At 38.5% G+C, this 13,894-nt stretch overlaps 1 protein-coding gene across 1 annotated transcript; it reads left to right on the forward strand.

The window, feature by feature from the left end:
* The first annotated feature begins 1,576 nt into the window (after positions 1 to 1,576).
* On the forward strand, positions 1,577 to 13,306 carry LOC137984379 (ubiquitin-conjugating enzyme E2 E2-like). The gene is made up of 7 exons (XM_068831561.1): positions 1,577 to 1,855; positions 2,432 to 2,585; positions 3,047 to 3,097; positions 4,836 to 4,968; positions 8,037 to 8,081; positions 11,291 to 11,393; positions 12,107 to 13,306. The coding sequence occupies exons 2-7, from the start codon at positions 2,452 to 2,454 to the stop codon at positions 12,202 to 12,204; spliced, it is 564 nt and encodes a 187-aa protein (XP_068687662.1). The 5' UTR covers positions 1,577 to 1,855; positions 2,432 to 2,451; the 3' UTR covers positions 12,205 to 13,306.
* The last annotated feature ends 588 nt before the right edge of the window (positions 13,307 to 13,894 follow it).

The raw sequence follows: 13,894 nt of genomic DNA on the forward strand, positions 1-13,894 counted from the left end.
TCAGGTATATCTATTTCTTCACAACAAAACGCCTTTGACCTCCATGTTGACAGAGAAGTAGTGACACTACAAAAAAATCTCAAATCTACCAGAAACTGATCAAGACAGGAAAAGGCCGACAGAAGAGTTCAGATTTCATACGAGGACTATTAATTATTTTTAAAAAGAGGAACAATGCTTTCCCCCTCAAATATTTGCAATTGTCACGTAAGTTATTACGCTTCTTACACAATAGAGAACCGCAAATACAAGTACGGATTTCAGTCTTTTCGCTGACCACTGAAAGGAATAATTGAGGGGTTTTTCATGGTTAGATATCATTTAATGACATAATCCCCACGTGGTTTTGGTACATTTAACATCGTTTTCTTTATTTCGCATGTCAACACTAGTGCGAAAAGGAGTCAAAAGGACGCTTGTCTTATTCAGGTTTTAAAAGGAATTCGTGTGGTTAATTGAATGCGCATGCTCAAATTTCGCATGCTTCGTACCAATCAGGCACCCGAACGCACCATATGGAAGACAAAACGGATCAATTACCAAGTATGTATGGCTCGAAATCACGTGAATACGAAGGTGAAAGTGAGCTACGCCATAGGCAAAGGATCTGTCATTCATCATGGTCATATCACTGGCTGTCGATATCAGGTAACAAGGGATGAAGTCTCAAGGTACGACGCTCTGGCTACATGTCCAGTGATTAAGCTACTGGCTCAGTATTTGTTATCCTGAGTTGCAGGCATAATACGGACCAATCAAGATCGAATACGTCCTCAAAAACACTTCGCAGTGGGGATTACTGTGTCAGGTATTACGAGTTTAGGCCAATGGAGATTCGTTGCGTGTCGTCGGAAGTGTGGTAAGAAGAGACGAAACCAGCAGCAGTAGGTTTGGATATTGTGCTTAGCCCTAAAGAACAACATTGTTCATTAAATCGGTCTTTAAAGGAGAAAAACTTTTCAATCAAGGCTACTAAAAGGGTTTTTAATGGCCCTTAAAGAAAGAATAACGGATCCTGAACATCTTAGTATTCTCCATGAAATACATTCGTTATCTTCTGTTTAGATTACGTATTTCCAGGTATTACGCCCTAATTGATGTACCTATAAGCCCCTTGAAATTTTAAAAGGGGTTTGGCTACATTGAATCAGCGCTTGCTTTTTCAGTCCTTATCTTATTTGCTTGCTTGAAGTTTGCTAATCCACCGAATGATTTCCTTCATCCAGGAAAGAAAAAAACAAATCGACCAATCAATTGCCCTTTTTTCTTCGCTAAAAGCAGCAAGAATTATGGACAAGGCAATATTAGCTTTATTGTTTCAATGCATATTACCATGTAAATCTTTGTAAATATTAGTAATTTAGCGAGTAAATGCCTTTACTGCTCGATCTAACGCCCTATTAAAATCTAAATGAATGTTTTTGCAAAGAAAAGAAGAAGTCGGGAGGTATCCCGACATCCCGAGGGATTTATAGGCTTGTTTCCAGTCTCTAAGGACATTTTATTCCCTTGAGTATTGTGATGATTGGTGAATATTCCCAGGGGAAATGCGTCTTTTGTTCTACAGCACTCAAGCACTTTCGATATTCTGTGGATGTGAACGCCATTGTTAGTTTCCTTGAAGGCCTTTTTTTTAGGGTTTTCGGCAATGATTTAGACGACTTCAGTACTCTCTTATTGAATCCGCTCAGATTGTCAGTGGCATGAGTAGGTCTGGTGCTTGACTTTGACAAAAATACTGAACCGTTGGCGTGAAAGTCGCGTGAACGGAGTTCTTGGTAGCCGTTTCCTTAACCTACTCACAGAGCTGTTTAAGAAGGAAAATCAAGCGGGCCAGGACAGGTCTATAACCACGGTTAGTAGTTAGCCTCTTTTAACATTTAGATGCGCTTGATACATCGCAGTATTAAAACTAATGCCAGGGTCATTCGTGTAGAACTCGTGGCCCCTGAAATGTGAGGGGACATTATAGTCTCGATCTGCGGCTTAACTGCAGGTTAACTTTGTACTCGTCTCTCTCAGTTTCTAAAGACAAGACCTCTCTCATTTTGTGCTGAAGCTTTCCTCAGGCATTAAGCAATGCTTAAGCGTTCATTAGTAAGTAATAAGTGCTTTTGTTGATGAGAACCATTGAGGAGTGGAACAAACTGAGATCTTCAGAGATGTCTGACCACATGACAGGGTGTCAACCCTCCAATTTGTCTGAAACGTAATTTTTCTCGGTTTAGGAATACAATTACAGTGATCCTATGTCATTCGTCAACGTCAAGCTTGTTGCACTATATTTAGAGACATTCAGGTGGTAAAACGCATAAATATACAAAGCGAATGGGTGGATAACACCCACACACTTGTCAAGATGCCCAGACGATGTTCAATATGTAGCTGTTCTCGATTGTCACACCCTAACCCAGGTATTCATTGTTTCCAGGTCAGTTCTACTTAATAAACATGGCTGAGCGAGACACAGGTGGAATTGGCGCTGTTAGCCAAGAAGTGAGCGATCGATCAAGATCCACTCAAATTAGGAAGGAAATTAAAGTGGCCTCTAGCCGTCCCCCGAAGACGACAACTGCTGCCAGAAGGTACATGTACATATGCAGACTCATTTGCTTAACTTTGGTATCTGACAGAGTAACATCTGGCTTGTCAATTTATGGCAAATTGGCTTTGATCTCAGATCTCAACTGTAAGTGAGTTTTGCTAGGCTCGGTAATGCGAGCTTGAAAACCTCTTGAGAAATGTACAACGCACCGTTCGCGTTGAATTCATAGCAGTGCTGCACTGCCAAATTAAAGTTTTGGAATCAGCTGATTTTTCCCTTGTGTTCAGACATGTTATTGCGGCCTCACTGGAGTACATCTCACAGTTTTTGTGTAGTTGTTTATTGCGCAAATTCACGATTTAAATTAAGTCATATTACATTCCATCTCCATCAAGAACTGGTGAGTCGCCGGTCCGTGAGGCGATCGATCGATCAGACAAACTGATTATACATGAACAATATTGATTTTATTTATTTATCGGTTTTGTTTGATATACGCAGGATCCAACGAGAGCTAGCAGAGATTTCTCTTGATCCACCTCCAAACTGCAGGTAAGTAAAATTGTCTTGTATCATTTTTCGGCCGTTGTGAAAGGTTCATCAATTTTTCCGGTTCTTTCGTGGCCATAACAGGATATTGCTCGGAATTGCGGAAAACTCATATCACCTGTTAACAAATTGGTCTGTTTAAAACATGGATTGAAAGCATGATTATTTGCTCAGTGGGTTTTCAAAGCGAAAATATAAATCCAGTCTATTTAAGCTTAATTATAGTAAAGTGTATTTTGGGATATTGTATTTCTAAATTTTGGAAAGAAGTATGTGGCCACGTGGGATATTTGTTTCGTTATGAGTGACATTAATAAAATCACAACAATACACTTGTGATTAAAAAGGGTTTAAGTTACTTAAAGATTTCTCATCCTCAAAATGGCATATGTTATTTGGTAGTTGTTTAGTGAGATAACCATCATAACATTGCATTTATTTGTAAAATAATTCTCAAAGTAGCATTTGAATCAATTATATCTGGTGAAGACATTATAGTTAATTGCTCACTGTAAATAAATTATAATTATTGAACTGCATGGCTTTTCTTGTGAGTGGCATCCAGTTACAACTTACAATACTTGAATGAATGACCTTGAGGTCACCATTTCAGCTAAGCTGAAGCATTTTTTGCACCTTTGATTTCGTCGAGATTCCATTACAAATTCCAATAAGTGGCTTTGTTTGTCACTTCCAATATGGCTGTAGTGAAACGTATAGTGCTGTGATTGGCTAAATTTGATCCACTGTCTCTTCTTCAGTGTTTTAAATGACCCATTTTTAGTAGCTTCACTGCAAATGTGATTGGTGGCAGTGAAAAATTTAAAGCTGATCTGTTGGTTGAAAGTTGAACTTAGAGTCTGCATCCTCATGAAGGTCTAAATGTGAAAAGTGTCATATTTACACTGATAGAAATGTAATGTACAGGCCTATATTGAAATGGTCTACCTGTAGAAGCTGTTTTAGGTGAAAGCCTTGAATGAAAACAATATTATTGGAAAAATGATATTTATTGGAACCCCTGATCTGTGTGTAAATTTATCAGTTAAATCTAAATTCACTTAAACTAGTTGAACTCATAAAGTTGGTTTATTTGATTTGATTAGTGATTTTGTTTTCTTAATAATTGGTAATTTAGTCAATTTATGCATGGAAGGAGAATGGCTAGAGAACTTTGACAGAAGACGAAAGTTTAAGCATTTTGATCACATAAAAAGTAGTGATTGAGGGACTAAGGAAAATTACCGTAGAAGGAAAACTAATCAAGAAAAAAGAAAGAGGAAGGCCAAGGAATAGATATTTCGGGGTGCTTTTAATGTTGTCAATTAAACAGAAGCTGGAAAATGCAAGAGCACCCAACAATCAAATTATGCCAAAAGCCTTTGAGATACATTTCTAGCCTTCTTGTAAATTATGTACATTTAAGACTGTCCAGAGAGATGTCTTTATCACCTAGAAGAATTTGGTCTGTTTGAATATCTCAGCTGAAAACTGAAGTGTCTGGTTGCCGAATCTTTTAGGTGATGTTTTAGTAAAGAAATCTATAGCTGTTTGCAACGTAAAACCGAAGTTCTTAGAACGGTCCCGAACACACAATTCACCGAATATTATGATTGGGTGCCCCTGAAGATAGGCATTTCATAAAGAACATTTCCAAACTATGGTCAAAGATATAACATTTAGTAGGATAAAACAGTTGATGATAAAAAAAATGCTGATTCTTGGCATTTTCCCTTCTTAGTGCTGGCCCCAAAGGTGACAATCTTTATGAGTGGCACTCTACAATTCTTGGTCCACCAGGATCAGTGTATGAGGGCGGAGTATTTTTCCTTGATATCCAATTCTCTCCTGATTATCCCTTTAAACCACCAAAGGTATGTCTATATATATGTAGCAAGCTAAATAAGCAGTCAACACTTGTTTGTAGGCTATGAGTGTCGGGATGCACTCTATCACCAGAACTTTACAAATACTTGCAAAAGACTGATTGACACTTGGGCTTCAGTTTGTTACATGGGGACTTTGTTGAATATAAAATGTCTGTCATAGATTCTTACTTGTAGGAGGCTCAATATAGTTGTATCTAGATGAAAGTTTATCATACAAGTGGGTGTATAGTTGTGATAAGGACTGTTTGGGAAGATAAACATTTTGAATGTGAGCAGTGTATCACACAGTACATACTTCACACAGTGTTCTAACCAGGCCGCTCCCTTGTGGGATTCCTGTAAGAAAAATAGAAATGGTGGATTAAAAGCCATGCAAGTGCGCCCACTTGGGCACACAAGGATACTACAAGCAAAACAGATTTTTAGAAGTAAAGTTGCAGTTTTTTAATGGTCAAGCGAATACTCCAGCTCTTTGCTTCTTCAAGTTGAATGAAAACAGTGCATCCAAGTATTTGGCCTTCAATGTTGTTGATTTGTGCCTTCGTCAGGGTAATTGTGAAGAAGAGCTCCCCAAAAATCCTGTCGGCCGACTGTCGGTCAACTGTCGCCCGACAGTTGACCGACAGCTCACCGACAGTGTACCGACAGCTAACCAACAGATTACCGATCGGTTAAGAAAAAGAAAAATTGTGGTAAAAACGAGCAGTTAACGTGACATTCCGTAATGGTGATGTATGACTCGACAGACTTCACCTACTTACCTATCAACTGTTATCAGTTGTTATCAGATGCGTATAGGATATATCACTTGCGTAATTTACAACACACCAGACAATCTAAGAATCGCATTGGAAGATAATTTAATCGAAAACTCTGCTAAAAACTCTGAAAACCATAAGCTACGTATCAATACATAGTTAGTAGAGGAGACAAACACTTTCCTTTAAATCGCCCTACAATGCAACGCGGCCTCCTATGTTATGTCATGTATGTATGAATGATGTTTACAATGTGGGCAAGTATCGCTAGCCAACGCTAAAACAGTGGACAAAAGCCATATTAGTAGTATAAGTGCTGTTCAAGGTATCGTTATGAACTGCCTTTAGCTCTTTTCGTGTAGTTTAGAAGCAATAGACAAGTAAAATGCTTACGATCATTTTAGTTTGTCCCGCTGACAGGTTACCGACACGTTACCGACAGGTTGCCAACAGGTCACCGACTGTCGGCCGACTGTTGGCCGACAGTCGGCCAACACTTTGGCCTCAAACATAACACAAACTGTCGGCCGACAGTTGGGCAACAGTCGGCCGACTGTTGGCCGACAGTCGGCCGACTGTTGCCCAACTGTCGGCCAACAGTCGGCCAACAGTTGGGCAACAGTCGGCCGACTGTCGGCCGGCAGTTGACCGACAGTCGGCCGACAGGTTTTTTGGGGAGCTCTTCTTCACAATTACCCTTCGTCAGTCACATGGGCAAAGCACAGCTTCGACATCTTGACCGCCAATTATTGGATTGGGTAGGTACCGTATTTACCCGTGTATAAGTCGATCCCATGTATAAGTCGACCCCCCATTTTTGATGGCAAAAAACGCAATTTCTTAATTTCTTTGTTAAATGTTCATGGGACATTAACCTTGTATTCTTCGATTTCTGGAAATGTGGATACACAAAAAAATCAGGGCCTCAAGCGCTTAATAGTTTTGTTGTTAAACAGCTGTTGTATATGCGGGCATTTTGTCCTTGAGTTTCGAAAAAGTTCTCAGAAAATCGAACATGTAAACCTCAAACTCACCTGTTTCGTTGTTCAAGGATAAAGGGCTTTAGAGGATAAGCACAATGCAACATCACAGAAGCAGGAGTCAATCTTTGAAAATAACTTGCGAACGATGCGAAAATGTGCAAAGTTTAATTGGTCCTTGACTTACAATTTCTCAAATGACAAACAAAACAAAACTCATAAACCAAACAATAAGAAGTTTGCAAAAGCATTTAAATCTGCCAGGTTTGTATAAAGAATAAAAAACATTCATTACCAACCAGCATTTTCACGCAACATGAGTGACGACGGTTGCACGCAAACACAAGGTATTGCGCCAGGTTACTAAGCCGTTGAACGATCGTGTTTTATTCGAAGAAACAGAAATGACTTTTAGAGCTTTCTGCCTTTGGAAAACGAAAATTTCCAGTGTCTATTTCATATTTTGTGCTTGTGAGTATCTTCAACATTTAGAGTTGGACAAATCCTTTTTCATTTCAACTGGAATTGCTTACATTCGTTTTGAAGTCTTTTGTCATTCATTTTGAAGTCTTTTACGTCGGCTTTTGTCCACTGCGGTCGTTATGCCCAAGACAACGTTAACATTATTACCGGTATGTTAATTTTGAATAAATTACTTAGCTGGAACTTGGCTCAAAATCTTTGACCGGTGTATAAGTCGAGGGTGATTTTTGGAGCTTAATTCTTTTGAGGCCATAAAAGGTCGACTTATACACGGGTAAATACGGTACTTTTTGTTACAGATAATTTAGAGAGCAGGCTCATGTTAGTCGTCGTGGCACAGAGAAAATTAGCTTTCTTCACCCTAAAGTACCATAATAAAGTGTATAAGATCATTGAAACACTGGTAAAGAGGACGATGAAAAGGACAACGTAGCAAGCAAAGTTTACTGAAGAATTAGACCATGTTTTTCGGAGTGCATGGCAGTCAGAATACACATGGCTTGCCGATGATGCCACCAAAAAGATCATGACCTGTAAGATCTGTATCGAGGCAAACAAATCAAATGCATTTACAATATTGTCGAAGGCCCACCACTGCAAGACTTCCAATTTCAACGTGCCTTTATGAAATGGACAGGGAAATCACAAAGGATTTTTTCCACCCCTGTTCATGAAGCGCAAGTAACTTTGTCTCTCTTAAGCTCCCGCAGGGCCCCCAATTTTCACAAAAGTGGGCCCTGGGAGTCCCTAAGACAAAATCCTGGTGAGAACACTGCTCTAAACTACTTTTCATAGGTTTCTATTTTACGTTAGTTTGATTTGATTATTTTAGGTGACATTTCGCACCAGGATTTACCACTGCAATATAAACAGCCAGGTTTGTTGTAAGCAGAACATCTTTTGTAGTTTAGCTGAGATGGTAGTTTAACTGTCGTTAATTTACGCTCTAGACCAACCAATCAGGAAACACTCAACTTAACTTTTCTCTGTCTACCGCCAGACATTTTTACTCATCAATGGGGGGCTGCTTCATGGATGAATGAGTTAACTAATTAACTGGAGAGAATAAGAACGTTTTCAAGCAGCTTGTAAAGTGTGAATCATATGAAGGGGTCATAATGTTATTAAATTAATGTTTGGGAGATGGCAAAGAAATATCTAAAAAAAATTGTAACATTTTGTGACTGTCACCTGAAGTGATTTACATGTAAATCATTGTGTGGTTCCAGAAAATATCCATACCCCACCATGGAGGGAATTGGGATTTCTGAGGGGGTGGTGTTCAGAGGCCCAGGAAATTCCAGAGGGGAAGGGGGGTTGGACGATAAAAATCACTTTCCAAGGCGTTAGTTTCAAACTCAGTATGAAAATTGCTACTACTGATCTGGCTGATCATTTTTGAAGAAATAAATAAGGTTAACTATATCATTTATGATTATTACCGGTAATTTTTTTTCATCTAAATCAGATGAAATTCTTTCTTCCAAAAGCGTCATGTATGTGAATCCAAAGGAATTAGCCCCTGGTTAGGCCAACAAATACTCAACTTGTCGCATATGTAATATTGACCGCCATTACTCGTTACCAGTCTCCATAGAGACATGACTGCGTAGCAGGTGTGGTTACTAGCTACGTTTCTTTGGTCTCCGTGTCACGTCAGTCCATTGAAAAACATTACAACAGTGAGAGCTTTTTCGATTCAAGAAGCAGAAGGTATACAATGTAACGATTTCAGAATCTAGAGTTTTTATTATACTTTTTGTTTCCCCTTAATTTTTTGGTTGAAAGTTTGACGTGTTTGCCATTGTATTCATGCTGAAATGGCATTAATTCCATCAACATTACAGCTGTGGAGACGGCTAGTCCCACCGTTAGGAAAAAAAATCATAAGCTTGCACATCAAGGTAAACTGACAGCTAGATACAAATTCACCTCTTTCATTTTGGGGGATAAGCAATATTGTGTAGTTCAGATTGCTTTGTACATGTAGGTAGTTAACTGTGTTCTTAAATTCAAGACGGCTCAATAAAATTACATGAAAATCATTGCATAAGCGCAATCGGCCTCATTCCCAATCTCGTACCCAGAGTCCTCGGGCTTCTTGGTCAGCGGGTGAGCGCCCGGAGAGACTCTGGGATAATCGACTTGAACTATAATTTTGATTGGCCGCTTGCGTAACAATGGCAGTCCGACAGGAAGTCGGTAAGTAATTCGGAAGCCCCAGAATTTGGAGGGAGATTCAAAATCTAAAACTAGTTTCAGTGCTGTTTGTTTTTTTCTACCTCAGAAATATGTACCGTATTTACCCGTGTGTAATTCGATCCCATGTATAAGTCGACCCCCCATTTTTGATGGCAAAAAAAGCAATTTCTTAATTTCTTTGCTAAATGTTCATGGGATACTAATCTTGCATTCTTCAATTTCTGGAACTGTGGATTCACAAAAAATTAAGGGCCTCAAGCGCTTAATAGTTTTGTGGTTCAGCGGTTGTTGTATGTGCGGGCATTTTGTCCTTGAATTTCCAAAAAGTTCTCAGAAAATCGAACATGTAAACCTCAAACTAACCTGTTTCGTTGTTCAAGGATAACGGGCTTTAGATGATAAGCACAACATCACAGAAGCAGGAGTCAATCTTTGAAAATAACTTCAAAAACGATACAAAATGTGCAAGGTTTATTGGTGCTTGACTTATAATTTCTCACATGGCAAACAAAACAAAACTCATAAACCAAACAATACAAAGTTTGCAAAAGCATTTAAATCATCCAGGTTTGTATAAAGAATAAAAAACAATAATTACCAACCAGCATTTTCAGGCAACACAAGTGACGATCATGCTTGCACGCAAACACGAGGTATTGTGCCAGGCTGCTAAGCCGTTGAAGGATCGCATTTTATTTGAAGAAACAAGAATGTTTTTTAGAGCTTTCTGCCTTTGGAAAACAAAAATTTCCAGTGTCTATTTCATATTTGTGCTTGTGAGTATCTTCAACATTTAAAGTAAAACAAATCCTTTTTCATTTCAACTGGAATTGCTTTTACATTCATTTTGAAGTCTTTTGTCTACTGTGTTCGTTATGCCCAAAGACCACATTATGACGTTAATTTTGAATAAATTATTTAGATGGCACTTGGCTCGAAATCTTTGACCCATGTACAAGTCGAGAGTGATTTTTGGAGCTTCTTTTGAGGCCAGAAAAGGGCGACTTATACACGGGTAAATACGGTAAATCACAAAAATAAAAAACCACAAGTTTTGAATTATCTCTTATACCGTACGGGAATTTTCCCACGCTGCTAAAAAGTGATTACTGTTGCTGTTGCAAAAGTACCATGGGAAAACATTATATCAGTCTCTTTGAGGAGAAATCCGTGGAATAAGGTCTTGTCAAAGCCATTCAGAATTACGAAAACATCAAATCATAGTAGAGGAGGGCATTTGTGTTTCCACAAAAATTTGTCAATCGTGTCGCTTGCACGATGGCATTTTAAACGATGGAATGTATGCTGAAACACTAAAAATACACTCACCGAAAGCATCAGAGGATTCATCTTCACTTGCTCTTAAAGCAAACCAATGATCATTTCGCCAGTTTCTTTGTGTGTAAGGCTAAAATTCTTGTTTCTCGAACACTTTCAACCCGCCATTTCTATTGTTTACGGTTTTCTCTTTTTTGTTTCCGGTTAAACTGAAGCATATGTAATAAGACCGGAACCCATGTTTCCTGGGAAAATGGAGTCGATTATCCCAGAGTCTCTCCGGGCGCTCACCCGCTGACCAAGAGGCCTGAGGACTCTGGGTACGAGATTGCCTCATTCTTTACTTTGATCTTTTTTCATGAAAATAATCTTTTCCAGAGGGGATGGGGAGTCTTTAATTGTCTTACTTTGTGCAAAATTGGGAGGTGGGAAGTCATCAGTTCCTTACAAATATGGAAAATCCAGGAGGTTGGGATTTTCTAGAACGACACATCAACAAGAAAAATATCGTCTGGCGTTTAGACAGAGTAAAATCTATTGAGTCGCATTCCCAGGAGTCAGGGGGCTAATAAATCTCAATATTTAAGTCCGATATTTCTTTTGCAGGGTATGATCTGTCTGGACATTTTGAAAGATAACTGGAGCCCAGCTCTCACAATTTCTAAAGTTCTTCTATCTATCTGCTCCCTCCTTACAGACTGCAATCCAGGTACAATGCATTGTGTTGCATTACCAGATGAAAGTGTGTTCATTTTAGTTTGAAATGGAATAATTATTGATTAGTAGGACATTAAATTCTGTACTAATTGAGAGACAATGAAAGGAGTCCCTATAGAAATACTAAAGCTCTGTTTATAGTGGAAGTGCAGTTACATGTAGCTATCAAGCTAGTTCACGTCATCCCAGTTTTAATAATGTGAAAGAAACAATCCAAACCTAACAGAAACATAATTGAGAACCCCAACTGACAGGAGGCAACTAGTTGGCTATTTGCAAAGCCTGCAGGTAGAGTTGAATCCAGGACAACTGGAAACAAATCCAAGCAGAGGTCAAAATGGGATTTGAACTCAGGGCAACTGCATGCAACCCAAGGCCTTAACCACTGGGCCACGCTGCTTCCTCAATAAATTAGAAGACTGCAAATTAAATGGAATGAAATCAAATACACCTTATTCTAAAATGGCAGCTATTGTAGTATTCTTTTGTTTCCTTGCAAATTGGCCCTTTTGGGTGATTGAGTTAACAGCTAGTTCTGCTTTAGTTAGGTCAGATTAAAGGTATAGACCTCTTTCGTAATGGTGGCCAAGTGAGAAATCCTCCTAAACATAAATTTATACAAAAGAATAATAAATCAGCTGCCATTTATGAATGTGCCCTAAAAACATGATGTCTTATGGTCATCTATTTTTTTATTGTTTTAAGCTGACCCACTTGTAGGTAGCATAGCATCACAGTATGTCACAAATAGAGAAGAACATGACAAGATGGCAAGAGAATGGACCAAGAGATTTGCAACTTGAAAGAAAAAGTTATTTATACTTGCATGACTTAATTTCTGCATGATTCATATGTAAAATTTATAAAGCCCCTATGAATAGATTATTTACCAATTCGTTGCTGCCTGTTTATTTAGAAGGGCTTCCCACAAACAAAATTTCTTGTAATTAACTCTTGCATCCTTGTCAAATGTCATTATTTACATTAGTGTCATACAAATTCTGGCCATAATCTGTAGCCTTAAGTTTTAATACAGGTAAGAAGTTAACCCATTCATCCCTGAAGCAGCTCCCTGCATTGACAACTAAAATCATCTGGCATTAGACATAGTAAAATATATTAGGTAAGATTCTGACTCTCAGGACTGAAAGGTTTACTGCGATTTTCATAATTCTGTGGAATCTCACCTTCAAGCGCCAGGCGCCAAACTGTATTTTGGCTTCCATCAATCAAATTTCCGAAGATAACTGGGAAAATCGACTGCGCCTCCGGAAAGTGGATTGGAGTTTTTGTTTAGTTCACAGCTCGAACACCATAATGATGTGTTTTAAGGAATTCTTCAGTAAAAAGATTTGTACAGATTCCATTGCTTTCCATCGGCATCAAGTTCAAGTGTTCAAATGTACCGTGGGAACCAAAGGTGCTGATTGGTGGGTTTATGCCATGCATCCAATTATTGATTTCGTCATCTGCAGTTGGTGTTGGAATTTTGATTGATGGAAGCCAAAATGCAGTTTGGCCTTTAGGGCTTAAAGATGAATTCCACAGAATTATGACAGTCGCAGTAATGGGGAGTGGAGCTGGATCTTGTTAACCATTCATCGCTGAAGTGGCCCGGCAATTGATGGGTAAAATCGTCTGACATCAGACAGAGTAAAATCACTAAGTCTCACTTTCAGAAGGGAAAAGGCTAGGGCTAGCACTACTTATTCTCAAAATACAAATAGATTTGGAGGAGACAAAACAAACCTGGTTAAAATGAGATTTAGCAGAAACATTTAATAAATAATAAGAAAGACTGTATGCAACTGTTGTTCAGTTTTGCTCAAAATTGGCTGAAATTTTACATGTGGCCTAGAATTGACCTAATAAATAGCGATTAAGTTTGTGCTTCATTGTTAAAGGTGAAACAAAAGATACCTTTTCCTGGAAACCTCAGAGCAATGGGCTTGTGGTTTGGTCAGTAATGTATATTGTGCAATGCTCTCTAACTCGGGCGCTCTCACTCAATACAAGCAAATTATAATGAATGCAAAATTTCATGACTTGAGACATTTCTTTCGAAGGCAAAAAAAAAAGGCCCATTTATGCAACCTGGAGTAAACCTGAAAAGTGCGTCTAGTTGGCATTTTAGTGTAACCTCAGTTTTCAGTTTCAAGCATTTTGTTAGTTGCTGATATTAAAGCTGCACCTTGAGTTTAGAAGCTCAAGATTTGGGAAAAATCATTCTGACAAAAATTTATTCCTGATGTACAATTTACTTCATTCTGTGAATGTATTAGCTGCTCGGAGATATACCACACCCCTACAAATTTTGAAGGAATTTATGACAGAAAAGACGTTGTTAATAGTTAATAGTATTAGCAGTGCTTACAGTAATGGCTTTAAATGTTGCTTAATTTTTATTAACCTTTTTTGAAATTGAACTTAATTTTCTAGCACTGAAGCATCATGTTTATACCAAACTGTATTGATGTTCAGCTTGACTCCAAT

Source organism: Montipora foliosa, chromosome 14 (assembly GCF_036669935.1).
Source record: "Montipora foliosa isolate CH-2021 chromosome 14, ASM3666993v2, whole genome shotgun sequence".
NCBI classification, from domain to species: Eukaryota; Metazoa; Cnidaria; class Anthozoa; order Scleractinia; family Acroporidae; genus Montipora; species Montipora foliosa.

Excerpts from the sequence above, each read along its gene's own strand:
- LOC137984379 (XM_068831561.1), top strand. The coding sequence starts at position 2,452 with ATGGCTGAGCGAGACACAGGTGGAATTGGCGCTGTTAGCCAAGAAGTG. Across the intron at positions 2,586-3,046 it reads ACGACAACTGCTGCCAGAAG|GATCCAACGAGAGCTAGCAG; the intron begins GTACATGTACAT and ends TGATATACGCAG. Across the intron at positions 11,394-12,106 it reads CCTTACAGACTGCAATCCAG|CTGACCCACTTGTAGGTAGC; the intron begins GTACAATGCATT and ends TATTGTTTTAAG.